Raw genomic sequence first — 18,369 nt, 5'->3', positions numbered from 1 at the left:
CTAGCACAAATCAGGCCCCAACAAACCAGCAACAGGACTTGGGTGGATGGGAGTGACTGAATCAGCAGCAGCAGTAGCTTCTAGAGAAACTGGGGGTTGGACAACTGGTCAGAAGAAGATTACAGGAATCCCTTTCGCTGGCACTGGGTACAGGACTCTGTTGCATTGCCCATACTCACATCTGGGTCACAGCCCTGTGTGCTAGGGAGGAGCACTGGCATGCCAGAGCTTGCAGCTGAAGGAGAGGGAGAATGCTTGTGGTCACTCAGACCAGAGCGCAAGCCAGGACAGTAGTAAATATTCTTCTCCTTAGATCATACCACCTTGGAAGAACTGAAAGCTTACAAATCCTAGGCCCGACCTAGGCCTGAATACAGCTACACAAAAAACCTGAAGCTTGGGACAGTGCCCCTCCACCCTGGGAGCAGAGCCCAACTTTAATATAAGGTTAAAAATCAAAACACAGGATGGAAAAATGAACAAACAGAAAACAAAAAAAAGACGCTGACCATAGAAAGTTATTATGACAGGGGAAAGCAAAACACAAACTCAGAAGACAACAAAGTCAAAACTTAAGTATATCCAAAGCCTCAAAGAAAATGTGAATTGGTATTAGGCCCAAAAAGAATTCCTGGAAAAGATTCCGTCCTCCCCCCCCCCAAAATTAACAGCTTCATGAGTAATGAGTGGGTTCTTTAACAAAATTAATGAAAATAAAATAAAAAGAAACTGTAAAGGGGGGGTGGATATTTACAGCAAACATCACTGATAAAAGTATGCTATCTAGTAGATACAGGAAACTGACACATATGTGATCAAGAACAATTCTCCAATAAATAAATCCTTAAAAGATATGAACAGCTTTCAAAAGGAACTTATTAAAACATACTCCAAATCACTAAAAGAGAAACACAAATTAAAGCAACTCTGAGCTTTTACTTCATATTCTCCAGGTATTTAGGCAAAGGTGACAAAAATGGGAAGTGTCATTGTTGGAGCAAATGTTGAAAGACAGGCATACTAATACTCTGTTGGTGGAGCTGCAAAGTAGTTCAACTGCTCTGTATAATAAGTTGAAATTATCAAAGAAAAGTGGTTAAGCTATTCAATAAAGGTATAATGTGTATCATAGCCTTCGAAACACTGCTCCCACCATTGGTCACATGTTCCCAAGGTCAAGGACAGAAAAAAAGGTCCAACATACGATAAAATATTAATAGCACTTTATATAGTAGGGAATGGCTCCTCCCTTTAAAGAAGCCCTGCTCAGAGCTGCACCCGAGTGCTGATCAAATTGTGTGGCTTGGTAGAAAGAATGAAAGAGAAGCCAAGGGTTCTGGAAAGGAGCCAAGGGGGGCAGTTCATTGGCTGCAAAATCTGCTCTTTTTGCTTGCTTCTTCTGTTCTGTGATTAACCCAACTTCTCCACCCCCATTTGCAGCTGCGTAATTTATTGAGCTAACCCCTATCAAATCCTTGTCAGCAGTCTGCTTCCGCCCCTCCTTTTCTCCTATCCCACTTCACCCTGCACTACTCACTTCCTAGGAGGCTCCAAGAACCACTCCAACTATGGCATCTGGTGCTGTGTTCCTGCTCACAGGTGAGTGGAGACCCCTTCCTTTGGAATGGGGAAGGGAGGTGAGATGATTGGGTAAAAAGAGTAAGTCCCCATCTAAGTCTATCCATTGGAGCTCTGAGAAGGAAAAAGGAGGACAGATGGAAAGCAAGGAGGGAAAAAGACCAGAATAGGTCCCCAGGGTTGGAGGTGAGGTGGAGGAGTGGCATAGGGTGGCAGAGTGAATAACAAAACCGATTCGATGAAGACTGAAGGATACAAACTACAGCCACACCAAATGTGGTAAGTTCCATAGATCCAGCTTTGGAGCCACCTTTTCTATGAAGTTCTCCAGATCCCCCTAGTTACAAGTAACTCCTCCCTCATCAGCTCTTGTGGCATATTTTATATTCCCTTTAAGGGACAGTACTGTGTTAAAGAGGAAAGAACACTGGACCTGGGCTCAGGAGACTATTGACTCTCACAACCCTTTACAGCTGTGTGACTCTAAGCAAAGTATTTAAGCCATCCGAACCTTAATGTCCTTCTCTGTAAAATAGGAATAATAATGCTTGCCCTACCTCCCTACTAGGGCTGTTATGAGGAAAGCAGTCCTTTAAATCATAAATGTGAATTTCTAGTATTACGGACTCATATTCCAATTCACATCATATTCATCTGGATCTCCTCCTACTAGACAATAAAGTCCATTACAGCAAGAACCATATTAAGTATCTTCCCCAGCACTAAGGACAGTGACGTTACTCCTAGAGATAATATGTCTGAGAGAGGGAAAAAAATGTGTTCCCTGTCCTCTACCCATAAAAAGTTACTCCATATTAACACCTGAGGTTGCTGTTTGCCCTTTGTTCTTGAAGAGGACCATGACACGAGGGAGGTGATGCCATGACATGCAAGTGAATTGGATTTAAGTGAGGGAGGGCTGTGCAAAGTCACCAGCCTCACTTTCTCCTCCAGAGCCATCTGCGTCCAGTGGCCAGATATGGATCGGGATGACTGGAGATGGCCCAGGATACAGTGGGGAACCTTGGTCTTAAGATCTCAACCACCCTGACAGTATAGGGGTGTAGGGTAAGAGTAGAACAAGGAAGAGATGGGCACAAACACTGCTCTGGTGGGATAGAGGCTGGAAAACAGAGAGGCATTGACCCCTAGGCACAGTAATGGTGGGGCCCCCAGGGTCCTGATCACCAGCTCTTGGATATTACATTAATGCTTCAGTTCTTTCTATGTTTCAGGTGTTCCATTCCCAGAATGATCTTTACCCCATCACTTTCCCATTCTTTTGCTTAAGCCCTGTCCCTCTCCTCCCCAGATTCCCTATGGTTCTTGCTATTAGACTCAACTTTCTCACACTAAAGGGAAAGGAGTATCTTAGAGTTCTACAGGAAAGAGAAGTCAGATTATCTGAGAAAGCTAAGGTGAGGGGGAAAGCACATGAAATGCCTCATGGCTCTTCTCCCTCTTAACTACTGGCAGACATAACGAAAAATGCACATTCTTGGCCCTTGTCCTGACTCTGTTACTGATGGATTGATGCAGACCAGGAAACTGGACCTTGGAGTTTGCACAATCCATTTAAATTTAAGAAACATGGGACAGTGAAGAGCACTGTGTTCATGTGACATGAAGATCGGTTGAGGAAATTGAGACTGCTTAGCCTGGAGAAGGCATCATAGTTGTCTTCAATAAGGAACAGATCACTTAACCTCCATGGGCCATATATGTTGATCTGTATCAATCAGTAAGTATTTATTAAGCACTTTCCATATGCCAGGTACATACTGGTGATACAAAGAGAAAAAACAAAACCATTCTAACAGGGTCAGGGAGGACAACCCATACACAGAAGGAAATTGATCCAGGACTGGATGATCTCTAAAGTCTTCCAAGCCCCAAGAGTCTGTGATTCTTCTGCTGCAATCTCTGAAGCAAGTCACTTAGTTTCTCAGAGCCCTCAGTCAACACTCTAAGTTTAAAAGCTGTATTGGTGGAATGATATGCCTCCTCAGATGTTCCTAAGTCAATAACATCAAGGTATGGGTAAAGAAATGCAGTGGGGTTTTCTATAAACTTTGGGTTTGAATATGCAAATAAATGTTTGTTTTCCTCAACATCTAGAAACCTAAGGAATCTAGGGAATAGGTATCATTTTGTGACACATTTGATGCATTAAGGTTTTGTTTTTATTTTTTAAAACAGCCCTAAGGAAGATTAATTTCTAAGAAAGTTGTGATTAGTCATAGTTGCATATATATGTGTATGTGTGTATAAATATATATGTGTGTGTACATATACATATGTGTATATACACACATATGCATATACACAAAGACGCACTGCTAGGTGGTATGCAGTGGATAGGGTGCTAGGTCTGGAGTCAGGGAGATTTAAATCTGGCCTCAGACACTTTCTAGCTCTGTGACCCTGGGCAAGTCACTTAGCCTTGTTTGCTTCAGTTTCCTCATCTGTAAAATAAGCTGGGAAGGAAATGGCAAACCACTCCAGGATTTTTGCCAAGAAAACTCCAAATGGAATCATGAAGAGCCTGACGTGACTAAAAAACAATTCAGCAACAACATATATGTGTATGCATACATGTGTGCATATGTACACGTGTGTGTGTACACAGATATCTTATCTCTCCCATTACATTATAATGTATTTAAGGTGTCAGCCACTGGGAAAATCTGGGTACCTACCTTGCTCTGAACAGCAGTTTCTAACTGCAGCCAGGAAACCGTTCTCCACTCCCTCTAGCCCCAGCCTGCACAGCTCAGCAGTTTCTAACTACCCCTGTTCCTGGACAGAGATAGTTCCAAGGACATTTCTTATAATTTCTCAACACCTTCAACACTGCCTTCCTACAGTTCAACTGTTCTGTGTATCCAGACTATACGCCCTTCTGCTATTTCCCATAGCTATACACAATAAGAATCTCCTGCTCCCCTTCAGTCTCAGGTATCCCTGTCTCAATAAGGCAGCCTGTTGTCCCAAATTGCAATTCCTTAACCTGGAATAAATGCCTCATTTTATTTACTGATCACCGAGTCGGTCTAAATTTTTTTTCAGGTTGACAAAGGTCAAGTATCATGTCTTCTATTTTGTTTGAAATTCCCAATATAGCTTAGTTATTCAGGGCTCCCATGAGGCACTTAGCAAATGGCATTGAATGACAGCACTGTGGGATGCTAATTTGATCATGGGATGCATTAAGAGAGGCAGAGCTTCCAGAAACAAGGAAGTGATTGTTCCTCCATACTCTGCCCTGATCAGACCACATCTGGGACATCATGTTCAGATTTTGAACCATTTAAGAAGGACAAAAATGAGCAAACAGAGGAAAGAAGAAAAGAGAGTAAAGAGCATTGGGTCCATCTCATATGAAGATTGGTTGAGGGAACTAGAGATGTTTACCCTGGAGAAGATACAGAGGGGAATTATAGTTGTCTCCAAGCAGTTTAAAGGCTGGAATGTAGCCTTGTTCAGTTTGGCACCAAAAGGAGGGCAGAAATAGGAGCACTGGGTGAATGAATGGATGAATGAATTAAAAAAACATTAAGTTCTCACTAAGAAGATGCAAAAAGGCAAACTGATTCTCAATGTCAAGAAAAATTTCCCAGGAATCAAGATGGTGGAGAAAAAACAGGAATTCTCCTTGGCTCTCCCAAATTCCCCTCCAATCAACTTTAAATAATACTTCAAAATGAATTCTGGAGCAGCAGAACCCACAAACAGATGGGATGAAACAATTTTTCCAACCCAAGACAACTTGGAAGCTTTGCAGAAAAGGTCTGTTACACTGGGGTGAGAGTAGAGTGCAGTCCAATGCAGGCAAGGCCCAGTAAGATAGCAGCAGCAGGCTTTGGGGGCAACTGAATTGGCAGCAGTAGCTTCCAGAGCTCTCAGCCCATAGATGGTAAGGGGGTTTGACAACTAGTCAGAAGGAGATTACAAAGGGTTCCTTTGCTGGCACTGTGTGCAGGGCTCTGTTGCATTGCCCTTATGTAGATCTGGGGTTGCAGTCCCAAGGCAAGAAAGAGCACTAGCACTACCAGAACTTGTGGCCAAATGGGAGTAGGTGACCCTGGTCAAAGTCCCAAGGTGGAAAAGAGTGTTTGTGGCTATTCACAGATCAGAGCACAGGCCAAGGAGAGTAGCAAACACACCTCCTCTTAAATCATACCACCTTGGAAGAACTGAAAACTTACAGACTCCCTAGAACTAGTTCTGAAAACAGCTGCACAAAAAACCTGAAGCTTGGAATAGTGCTCCCTCTACCCCAGAAGCAGAGCTCAACTTTAATATAAAGTTAAAAGTCAAGAAGTAGGACGGAAAAATGAACAAACAACCAAAAAAGACCCTGAATACAAAAAGTTACTATGGTGACAGGGAAGAGCAAAACGCAAACTCAGAAGAAGACCACAAAGTCAAAATTGCTACATCCAAAGCCTCAAAGAAAATGTGAATTGGTCTCAGGTCCAAAAAGAATTCCCAGAAAAGCTCCAACAAAAAAATCAAATAAGAGAGGTAAATGAAAAATTGAGAAAAGAAATGACAGTGGTGCAAGAAAATCTTGAAAAAAAGAGTCAGCAGCTTGGTAAAAGGAGGCTCAAAAAATATGGAAGAAAAACAACACCTTAAAGAACAGAATAGGCCAAATGGTAAAAGAGGCACAAAAATCCAATGAGGAGAAGGAAGCCTTGAAAAACAAAATTGGCCAAATTGACAAAGATATACAAAAATTCACTGAGGAGACGAACTCCTTAAAAAGCAGAACTGGTCAAATGAAAAACTCATTGGAGAAAGCAATTCCTTAAAAATTAGAATTGGGTAAGTAGAACCTAATGACTCCATGAGACATCAAAAAACCATAAAACCAAACCAAAAGAATAAAAAAATAGAAGAAAATATTAAATACCTGACTGGAAAAACATTTGACCTGAAAACTAGATCAAGGAGAGATAATGTAAGAATTATTGTACTACCTGAAAGCCATGATAAAAAAAAAATAGAGCCTATACATAATCTTTCAAAAAATTATCAAGGAAAACTACCCTGATATCCTAGAACCACAGGGTAAAATAGAAATTGAAAGAATCCATCAATTGGCTCCTGAAAGAGATCCTAAAATGAAAACTCCCACGAATGTTATAACCAAATTCCAGAGTGTGAGAAGTAAGATTATATTTCCACAAATTATTATGGAATGATTATATTTCCATATAAGGAAATTGACAGGAAAGTAGCTCTAGGTCAGGAGCTTTAAGAACCAGCTAAAATAGAGTGAAACTGGTTGTCCGATTAAAGAGGCTGGAAGGAGGACAAAGGTTAAGCTTTACTTAGCGTGCACATGCTTGAAACTTCTCTAGGGGAACACGTGGTGGGTGTTTTGGGAAGTCTGTGACCTGCGCCGACTTCTACCAATGAAAGTGAGGTAGGAGGGACTCATGGCCAGTAATAGGAATATAAGGATTGCTCTCAATTCTGTAGGGGGTATGTGCTCATCTCAAGTTCTACACCTGCTTCCTGCGGGAAGCATATTAAAGGTTTCACTGCTTCATTCATCCTGAGTCTGTCTAACTTACTGTGCCTATTTGGGCACCAGACGTTACTTCCAACAAGAGCTCCCAGGTCAAGGAGAAAATATTGCCATCAATTAGAAAGAAATTATTCCAATATCATGGGGTCAACAGTCAGGATAACATGAGATTTAGCAGCTTCTACATGAAAGGTTTGGAGGGCTCAGAATATGATATTCCAGAGGAGAAAGGAGCTAGGATTACAACCAAGAATCACCTACCCAGCAAACCTGAGTATAATACTTCATAGGGGGAAATAAGCATTTAATGGAATAGAAGACTTTCAAGCATTCCTCATGAAAAGACCAGAGCTGAACAGAAAATCTGACTTTCAAATACAAGACTCAAGAGAAGCATAAAAAGGTAAACAGGAAAGAGAAATCATAAGGGATTCAATAAGGTTTACATTCCTTCTTGGGAAGATGATACTTGTAACTCCTAAGAACTTTCTCCTTTATTAGGGCAGTTAGAAGGAGTCTACATAGACAGAGGGCATGAGTGTCAGTTGAATATGATAGGATGATATCTAAAAAATAAAATTAACAGGTGAGAAAGAGGAATGCACTGGGAGAAGGGGAAAGGGGAAGGTAGAATAGGGTAAATTATCTCACATAAAAGAGACACAAAAGAGTTTTTACTGTGGAGGGGGAAATGGAGGAGGTGAGGGGAAGCACTTGAACCTTACTCTCATTGGAATTGACTTAAAGAGAGAATAACTGAAGAGCATACTCATTACTTGGGGAATGGCTGAACAAGTTGTGGTATATGATTGCGATGGAATACTATTGTGCTATGAGAAATGACGAGCACGATGCTCTAAGAAAAACCTGGTAAAATGTACATGAACTGATGCAAAGCAGAACCAGTAGGACGTTGTATACAGTAACAGCAATATTGTATGATGATCACCTGATAATGAATTAGCTATTCTCAGCAGTACAATGATCCAAGACAACACTGAAGGACTTATGATGAAAAATAGTATCCGCCTCCAGAGAGAGAATTGATAGAGTCTGGATGCAGATTGAAGTATACTTTTTTTTACTTTATTTTTCTTGGGGTGTTTTTTTTGGTGGGGTCTGTGTTTTCTTTTACAACTTGACTAATATGGAAATACGTTTTGCATTGACTGCATGTGTATAATCCATATCAAATTGCTTGTGTTCTCAATAAGGGAGGAAGAGAGGGAGGGAAAAGACAGAGGGAGAGAATTTGGAACTTAAAAATTTTTTAAATGAATCTTAAAAATTGTTTTTACATGTAATTGGGAAAAAATAAAATTTTAAAGAAATATGAAGAAAAAAAGAAAAAAATTCTCCAATACAGCTACAAAAAAATGAAATGGATAATGGGTCCCTCCTCATTGGAAGTCTTCAAGCAGAGAGCAGATGACCACTTTGGGGGATTTTATTTTAGGTATACAGTAGACTAGTTGGTGACTGAGGTCCTGCCCAACTCTAAAATTCTGTGATCACATGACTTTGCTACCACCTGTAACCTCCCCTTTGTCTCCCTTTTGGCCACAGAGGTTTTTTAAAAGGGAAGGCTGAAGGGAAGAAGCAAGGCTGAGTTATTACCCTTATAAAAATTAAGTAAACAGGGATCTGGAGCAGATAAATGGGCCCAGGGTGCTGGATGCAATGTTGGTAGAAAAATGAGATCCTGGAGTAGAAACAGGAAATTTGCATTCTGGAAAGAAATGAAAGGCTTTAAGTGAAAATTAGGGGAACAAGACATGATGCTACCTATAACAGAAAGAATAGCAGCTCTGGAATCACATGTTGTTGTTGTTTAGTCATTTTCAGTCACGTCTAATTCTTCACGATCCTATTTGAAGTTTTCTTGGCAAAGATATAGGAGTGATTTGCCATTTCCTTCTCCAGCTCATGTTATAGATAAGGAAACTGAAGCAAATAGGGTTAAATGATTTGTCCAAGGTCGCAGAGCTAGTAAGTGTCTGAGGCCAGCTTTGAACTCAGGAAGATGAGTCTTCCTGACTCCAGGCCCAGCACTCTATCCACTGTACCACCTAGCTGCCCACTGGAATCACAGTTCCTGTGTTCAAATCCCACATCTGATGGTAACTCCCAGTGTAACCTTAGGCAAGTCACTTACCTCTCTGGGCCTCAGTACCCTTATATGTCAAACGAGAAAGTTGGACTAGTTGGCCTTTGAGGGCCCTTCCAGTTCTAGATGTGTGATCCTATGATTCATATATACATACATATATATATATATATGATATATATACATACATATATATATATATATGTATATATACATCTATGTACATATGTATGCATGTGTATTTCCAGCCCTGGCCTCTTGTCATGGATTCAACCTGGACATCAAACACCCCATTATCTTCCAGAACAATGTGGCTGGTTTTGGGCAGAGCGTGGTCCAGTTTAAAGAATCTCGGTAAGTATTGCTGGATACTGTACTTTTCCCTTCCTGGCTTTCTGGGCTCAAGTCCCATAAGCTGAGCCGGGAGCATCATTTTGCTCCTTCCACCAGGGGTACCCTGAGACTATCCTTTGTTGAGAATGTGAAACTATCCTTGAATGCTCAGCACCATCATTCTAGGACACCCCAAAGTGGTATTTTGGGGGGTTGGTTATGAGAGCAAGCGGGGGTGGAGGGACAGATCACATGTTAGACCTGAAGATCAAGTTTTACCCCCACTGGCAGCTTTCCCAGCAACTGAAAGAATGGGGGAAATGGAATAAATGTGCCAACCTATTTCCGTACTTCCCTTTTTTTTTTTTTGGCTCAGTTCTCACACTAACCCTCCTAAGAAAGAGCCATGAACTCTAATAATGCCCTTTTTATGTTCTTGCATGAGTGCCAACATTTTAATCATTTAATCATAAATATCTTATCTTTTCCCTTTCAACCTCTGATTACATGCCGATATTCCCTCTATGTCCCCAGCCTCGTGGTGGGAGCTCCCTTGGTGAGGATTTCTGCCAACCAAACAGGGAGACTCTACGAGTGTAAATATGGTACTGAAAGATGTCTGCCCATCCCCTTACAGAGTGAGTACCTGTCACCCTTGTTTTCATTTCTTACCTCCTCATTGGTCTCCCTCCCACAGGTCTCTCCCCACTCCAATCTTCCACCCAGCTGCCAAAGTGATTTTCTTAAAGCACATGTCTGACTGTGCCATTTCCCTGCTCAATCAACTTGAGTGGTTCCCTATCACCTCTGGGATGAAATACAGCCTCCTCTATTTGTCATTCAAAGCCCTCACAATTTGACTTCAACCTACCCTTTTTAGGCTTATTATATGTACTACTCCCCTTCAGACATTCTTGAGTCCAGTCAAACTGGCCTTTTGGCCGTTTGTCACACATGGTGCTCAATCTCCTATGTCTGTGCTTTTGCACAGGCTGTCCCCCTTTGTCTGGAATACATTTCCTTACTCCTGCCTCTTAGAATCCCTAATTTCCTTCAAAATTCAATTTAAGAACCACTTTCTAAAAACTCTTTCCGGATTCACCTTCCCCCAAATATGTTTTTATATGCATCTATATCTGTATTTATATTTACATGCATACTCTCATTTGGGCAGCTAGGTGGCTGCAATGGATAGAGTCCTGGGCCTAGAGTCAGAAGAACTCATCTTCCTAAGTTCAAATCTGTTCTCAGACACTTACTAGGTCTATGACCCTGGGCAAGTCATTTAACCCTATTTGTCGTGGTTTCCTCATCTGCAAAATGAGCTGGAGAAGGAAATGGCAAACCACTCTAGTATCTCTGCCAAGAAAACCCCAAGTGGGGTCACAAAGAGTCAGACACACTGAAATGACTGAATAACAACAACAACAACAAGATGTAAATTTAAGTTTCACAAGAGCAAGGACTGTTTCATTTTTGTCTTTGTATATCCAGCACCTGGACCAATGCCTGGCATGTAGTGCATACTTAAAGAAATGATTGTTAACTTGGAGAGCAAGGAATAGTTTACCTATCAGATCTATGGGGAACAGAAGAATTCATGACCAAACAGGAGATAGAGAACATTATGAAAAGCAAAATGGAGCATTTTGATTACATTAAACTGAAAAGTTTTTGCACAAACAAAGCCAATGCAACTAAGATTAGAAGGAAGGTAGGAAATTGGAAAAGAATTTTTACAACCAGTCTCTCTGACAAGGGTCTCATTTCTAAAATATATAGAGAATTAAGACAAATTTATAAGAATACAAGCCATTCCCCAATTGATAAATGCTCAAAGGATATGAACAGACAGTTCTCAGATAAAATGCTCTAAATCATTATTGATTAGAGAAATGCAAATCAAAACAACTTGGAGGTACCACATCACACCTATCAGATTGGCCAACATGACAAAACAGGAAAATGATAAATGCTGGAGAAGATGTGGGAAAATTGGAACATTAATGCATTGTTGGTGGACTTGTGAAATGATCCAACCATTTTGGAGAACAATTTGGAACTATGCCCAAAGGGCTATAAAAATGTACATACCCTTTGACCCAGCAACAGCACTTCTAGGGCTATATCCCAAAAAGATCATACAAATGGGAAAAGGACCCACATGTACAAAAATATTCATAGCAGCTCTTTTTGTGGTGGCAAAGAATTGGAAATTGAGAGGATGCACATCAATTGGGGAGTGGCTGAGCAAGTTGTGGTATATGAATGTAATGGAATACTACTGTGCTATAAGAAATGATGAACAGGCTGACTTCAGAAAAACATGGAAAGACTTGTATGGTCTGATGCTGAGTGAAGTGAGCAGAACCAAGAGAACGTTGTACATAATAACAGCCATACTGTTCGACGACTAATATTGATAAACTTAACCCTTCTCAGCAATACAAGAATCTAAGACATCTCCAGAGGCCTCGTGATGGAAAATGCTATCCACATTCAAAGAAAGAACTATGGAAGTTGAATTGCTATCTTTTTTTTTCTCTTCTGTTGAGTTTTATTTCCTCTTTCTGATGGTTCCTCCTATCGGTTTTAATTTTTACTTAAAATGTCACTAATGTGAAAATATGTTTAATAGGAATGTAAATGTATAGCCTATATCAGATTGTGCGCCGTCTTGGGGAGGGTGGTGGGGAGGAAGGGGAGAAAAATTTTCAACTCAAAAGCATATGGAAGTGATTGTTGATAAATCAAAATAAATTAATTTAAAAAATTTTAAAAAAAAGAAATGATTGTTAGTTGATTGATTACACGCAGCAGATCTCTGCACCCAGGAAGCTAAGTTGGGTCAGGGATTTGGAACATCAGGAAATCTGGTTTGGATTAAGGTTTAGAGCTCAGAAAAGGACAACAAAGTAATGAAAATTAAAGTCCTGGGGTCAGGGACAATGTCCTTAGATTGGTTCAGAGAAGAAACTAAATTCCCTATACAGTAACCCAGTTCAGTGAATCCTAAGGCCCGGGGCTGGATACTTCTTATGCTGCCCTCACTCATAGATGAAAGGTTAATTCTTTTGTTCTTAAGTCCCCCATCTCCCTCCTTAAAATGAAGTTCCTCATCCACTTAGGTCCCTATACACTGTTTATAGGTGTGACTGTGCATATCTGACCATTTATGTATGTCTGTGTCTCCCCAGTCCCCCAAGAGGCAGTGAACATGTCCCTGGGACTCTCTCTGACTGCTGATACAGACTCCTCACAACTACTGGTAAGTTCCCAGGTCACAGGACAACTAGGGTTCTGTAGGGTGGGAGGGGTGGGGGACCAAAGGATACAATATCTGGATGTGGAAAAAGTTGGCAAATGGGAAAAGAATCACGTCAAGTCAACAAGCATTCATTAAGTGCCTACTATACGTCAAGTACTGTGCTAAGCATTGGAAACACCAAGCCAAAAAAAAAAATCACCTCCTCTCAAAGAACTCACAGTCTAATGAGGGAGATAACATGCAGAGAACTATGTACAAACAGGTATAGATAGGATAAATTGGTGTTAATCTCAGAAGGAAAGCACTGAGATTAAGGAGGCCTGGGAAAGGCTTCTTGCTAGAGCTTGGGTAGAATACCTTGACACAGGGGTCAGTCCCTTCCCCTCAAATCCATCTTCTCCCCAGGCCTGTGGACCTACAGTACACCAAACCTGTGGGAAGAACATATACATGAAGGGTTTCTGTTTTGTGCTGGATTCAAAGGTACAACAATGTAAGACAATTCCAACAGCCCTACAGGGTAAGTCATAGTAGGGTGACCATATTCCTGTGAATGATGACTGCATTTTTCCAAAACCAAAAATTGGGACATGTCTTCTAACCAAAAATATTCTTTCTGTAGTATCTCATTACAAATACCTTTTCTTGAAACTGGGACCATTGTGGAAAATTGGAGATCTATGGTCACTGTATATATGGGAGGCACAAACCATTTATGTATTCTGTATTCAATATATGATACCTAGGTGTTTCAGCAGAGAGCCCTGGGTCACAAGGAGTTCAAGTATAGGGCAAACCTGTCTATATGTCTGGCTACTCTAGGACTCATCAAACCTAACTCTGGGAATCCTGGCAGAGGCTCCTAGGGTCCTATGCCAAAGCCCAAACCCATACTCTTCATTGAAGTGATGGAAGGGAATCTAATATTCTGATGTCATGGTGGAGGAACTCTGGTATAGTAGGAGGAAGCAGGGACTGGGGAAAGGAGTAGGAACTCTTTCCACTGGACTAGGAGTACTTATCTTCAAGGGCAAAGGTTCTGCTTTGGCCAGTGTTGAAAAGTCCCTACTCTAAGGAGCTACCGATGATTTGAAGAGTTTAAGCAGTAGGTATACATAAAGGTAAGGAGGAGATTCCTACATGGGGTGGGAGGTTGGGTCTAAATTACACCTAAGAGATTCCAACTCAAAGACCACCATGATTCTATTTGGAAAGAAAATTTTCTATCAGGAGACTTCATTGACCAATTTGTGACTCTTATGCCTCTCCCTTTTCATACTCAGAGTGTCCAAAGCAAGAAAATGACATTGTCTTTTTGATTGATGGTTCTGCCAGCATTGAGTCCCATGACTTTCAGCAAATGAAGAGTTTTGTCAGAGCTGTAATTGACCAGTTCAAAGAAACCAACACCCAGGTGAGGCCTGGGAGAGAAAGGTCTGATTTCCACTATCTGTGGATCACAGGTGGCATGGCAGCTAAGTTCACTTTACTATGAGAATGGGGATTTTGGGTGGTTGGAAGGAGGATGGATGAATGATTTTCTGGGTTGGGACTAGAGAGCAGTGGAGGCCACTGCCACCTTTCCAACCTCCTCCTCTTGGTTTTTCCAGTTCTCATTGATGCAGTATTCAAACCTACTTAAAATACATTTTACTTTTTTGGACTTCCAAAAGAGCACCAACTGGGGAAAGCTAGTGGATCCAATTCTGCAGCTGAAAGGTTTGACCTACACTGCCACTGCCATCAGAAAAGTAGTGTAAGTCCCCTCCTTCTTACATATTGCTTTCACTTGGACCTCTTGCATCTTGGTGATCCACTGACTGTTTCACTCTCTCCCTAACCTCAAAATTGGTGTTGTCCTATCTGCCTTGTCAGCCTCTTGATAGAAGACACCTGGGGCCTGCTAGGAAAAAGTGGCACTAGGAAACAATGAAGGTGCCAAATGAAGCAGCTTTAAGTGCTGTGCTCTCCCAAGTTTTCTGATGTAGGAATTAACCACTACCTTGGAGTATTTTACCTCCTCGTGATTCAGGAGAAGCTGACCCATGACTAATCCCAACAACGAGGACTCAGCTTCGACCATGGACTCAGGGAATAGGACAGTAGTGACAGTTATTCTCTCAGGAATATAATCCAGTAGCCATTTAATAATAACAATAATATTAATAATGATAAATAACATTTACATGTTGACTATGTGCCAGGCACTACACTAAGGGCTTTACAATTATTATCTCATTGATCCTCACAACAACCCTGGGAGGTAGTTGCTCCTCATTTTACAAATGAGGAAACAGAGGCAAACAGAAGCTAAGTGACTTGCTTGGGATCACACAGTCAGTAAGTGTCTGAGGCTAGATTTGAACTCAGGTCTTCCTAACATCAGGCTCAGAGCTCTCTCCACTGCACCACCTATGCTTGCCTAGAAATTAAGGTCTGTGGGGCTAGAAAAGAAGAAAATACAGTTTCTGTCCTAAAGAAGTTACTCTTAAAATTCTACAGAACACAAAGTAATGTCATCATCTAGAGCTGGACATTTCTTAGGACTATCTGTCCTCACCACCTCTCCTGTCCCCCCAAAACAACACTGTTTCACTTTTATAGTCAGATATTCTGGTACCCCTCTCCAGAAGCAACTGTTACTCTTTTACTTTTTCTTTCCAACAAAAGTCATGTCTTTGTTCAGTAGGAAAAGAAAAAATCCCCAAGAGGGTTTGTCTCTTTCTTTTCCTTGGGTAGAACTGAATTATTTCAAAGCTGGAATGGAGCTCGGAAAAATGCCACTAAGATCCTCATTGTAATCACGGATGGAGAGAAATACAAAGACGAGCTACAATATAAAGATGTCATCCCCCAGGCAGACCAGGCAGGAATCATCCGATATGCAATTGGGGTATGGGCCCCATTTTTCCCATCTATTGCTTTTCCCCAAAGTAGGATACTCATTCCCCTTTTAGAGAAAGGCACATCTTCCCCCTACCTTTGGTCCCTGCAATTGCTATCCCTGCCCTTTCCTGGCAGGCAGCAATTCTTCCTAAGAAAGCCCCATCCTTCAGCCACGAAAGTCTCTCCTCATCAGACTCTGCCACTGTTTGCTGATACTAGGTAGGAGATGCTTTTGAGTATGTCAGCGCCCGGGAGGAACTGAACATAATTGGATCAAAACCTGCAAATGAACATGTGTTCCGAGTGAATAACTTCAGTGCTCTAAAGAACATCCAGGAGCAGCTTCAAGAGAAGATCTTTTCCATTGAGGGTAGGTTGTAACCCTGGTTCACTGGCAGAATGAAGTTATCCTGATCCCATGTCTGACTCCAAATTCCATTTTTTGGCACTTAAAACTTCTCCATCTCCCTCCAACCTACCTTTCCAGGTGCATCCCATTCCTGCAATCTATGGTCCAGCCAAAATGGCTTTCTTGATATGTTCCTCACATATGACAATATGACTCCAATTTCCATGCTTTTCTCCATCCTTAGAATGCACTCCCTCCTCATTTCCCTCCTCTAAAAATCCTTAGTTTCCTTCAAATCTTAGCTCAGGTTCCATGACCTACAAGAGACCTTTTCTGAGGCCTCCATGTGCCAATGACTCCCCTCCCCAAAATAGTTATCTTGCATCAATTTTGTATGAGTTACTTGATGGCAGAGATTGTCTGATTTCTGTCTTTGTATCCTCAAAACCTAGTACTGTGCCTGGCACTTAATTGGTACCTGATCAGTGTGGATTGATTGATTGATTGATTGATTGATTGATTACTCCAGTCCCAGTCCCTAGTCTTGATAGATTTCTTGTCATGACCTGGTCTCTTCAGGCAAAAAGTTGGAAGTAGTATTCACAACATTTGCTCCTGAGAATGAAATACCAGCTGTCAACTTCAAAGCTTGTCCTCCCCACTCATTTTCAGCCTTTAAAGTTTCCAGGGCCTCTCAGAATCAGGTGTGTTATATCCCCACAGGTACTCAGTCTGGAAGCAGTATCTCCTTCCAGCATGAGATGTCTCAGGCAGGCTTCAGTGCTGCCCTTACACCTGTGAGTGAGTCCCCCACTAAGCGAGGGTTATGTGGGGATGGGAAAGGGAGGGGGGAATTACAAGCAAGTATGGGGGAGATTAAAAAAAAAAACTGTGGCCATGACGGGTGCTTCTTCTGGGGATGGGATATTTCCATGATCTCAAGACCTCTAGATCCAACATGTTTTTTGGTCTCAGATGGGACCAGTCCTGGGAGCTGTAGGGAGTTTCGATTGGTCTGGAGGTGTCTTCTTATACTCCCCAAATCAAGGCCCTGTCTTTATCAAGACATCCAAAGAGGACATGAATGATGCTTATCTGGGTAAGGAAAACTGTGAAAGAAAAAAAAGAGAGAGAATGGGGAGTATAGGGTGGGAAGAGAAAGCTCTTGTGTCTGGGAAGAGCAGTGCTTCCCTGGATGCCCCCTCCCCATCCCATCAGGGGAGCAGAAGACAAAAGGCATGAGGTAACTATAGGGATCCACAGGCGCTTTGTCTCTTCAGGTTACTCTGCTATGGTAGCCATTTGGAATGGAGTTCAGAGACTTGCCCTGGGGGCCCCTAGATACCAGCACACAGGAAAGGCTGTAGTCTTCACCAATGTTGGTGGCACCTGGGAGCAGGAGGCTGAAGTCGAAGGGACACAGGTAAAGAATTAAGAGCCTGGGGTTATGAGGAAGGAGCAGAGGGAAGAGACAGAGAGAGACAGAGAAGAAGCATGGGAGAGAGGGAGAGCCAGAGATGCCATGTGAGTATGAGTGTGTGTATGTGTGTGTTTTCTGGGGCTAAGTGGACTTTGGAACTCCATGGAAGAAGGCTCTTGAATTTGGGGAAATAGAAGGATCATAGTGGCTCTATTTCTTTGGAAGAGAGAGGGCAATATGACTTCAGAATCTGTCATTCCAGGTAGGATCCTATTTTGGAGCAACCCTATGTCCCATTGATGTGAACAGAGATAACAACACTGACCTGATCCTCATTGGAGCCCCCTATTACTACGAACAAAAACGAGGAGGCCAGGTGTCCATTTGTCCCATACCTCGGCAGGTAAGGGAGTTAATGGGGGATAGGGAGTCTGGTTCTTGGGTGGGAATGAGTATCTAAAATACATGGTTTGAAGATTACCTGAGTTTCAGAGCTTGTCACAATTTTCATTTTCCAGAGGGCCAAGTGGAACTGTGAAGCTGTTCTCCGGGGGCAGCAGGGATACCCCTTGGGCCGTTTTGGGGCAGCACTGGCAGTGGCAGGGGACACGAATGGGGACGAAATAACAGATGTAGTGGTGGGGGCACCTGGGGAGGAAGAAAACCAGGGAGCCATCTATTTGTTTCATGGTGTGTCTGGATTTGGTATCAACCCTTCCTATAGCCAGGTAAGGCATGATTCCCAGACATATGTCATCTCAGAATTGGGAGGGATTTTTGAGGCCACCTAGTCACCTTCATTTATGCCTTCATCCAAGTCACTGACAAAAATGTCCAACAAAATAGGCCAAAACTCTAGGCATTTGATTAGAGACATCATTAATTCAGC

The 18,369-nt window shown here is 41.9% G+C and overlaps 1 protein-coding gene across 1 annotated transcript in view; it reads left to right on the top strand.

Moving 5' to 3' along the window:
- The first annotated feature begins 1,423 nt into the window (after positions 1–1,423).
- The window catches only part of LOC110220458 (integrin alpha-D-like), a 28,952-nt gene continuing 12,006 nt past the window's right edge, over positions 1,424–18,369 (top strand). The window contains 14 exon segments of the mRNA XM_021004465.2: positions 1,424–1,599; positions 9,473–9,578; positions 10,092–10,195; positions 12,755–12,825; positions 13,231–13,345; positions 14,109–14,239; positions 14,436–14,581; positions 15,565–15,718; positions 15,931–16,081; positions 16,784–16,857; positions 17,036–17,159; positions 17,341–17,483; positions 17,743–17,883; positions 17,999–18,208. Of these exon segments, the coding sequence (XP_020860124.2) occupies positions 1,569–1,599; positions 9,473–9,578; positions 10,092–10,195; positions 12,755–12,825; positions 13,231–13,345; positions 14,109–14,239; positions 14,436–14,581; positions 15,565–15,718; positions 15,931–16,081; positions 16,784–16,857; positions 17,036–17,159; positions 17,341–17,483; positions 17,743–17,883; positions 17,999–18,208 (1,701 nt within the window). The 5' untranslated portion in view covers positions 1,424–1,568.

This window comes from Phascolarctos cinereus, unplaced genomic scaffold (assembly GCF_003287225.1).
Source record: "Phascolarctos cinereus isolate Bilbo 61053 unplaced genomic scaffold, phaCin_HiC Scaffold_4;HRSCAF=312, whole genome shotgun sequence".
In the NCBI taxonomy this organism is placed as follows: domain Eukaryota; kingdom Metazoa; phylum Chordata; class Mammalia; order Diprotodontia; family Phascolarctidae; genus Phascolarctos; species Phascolarctos cinereus.
This window is presented reverse-complemented; position numbering and strand designations above follow the sequence as displayed.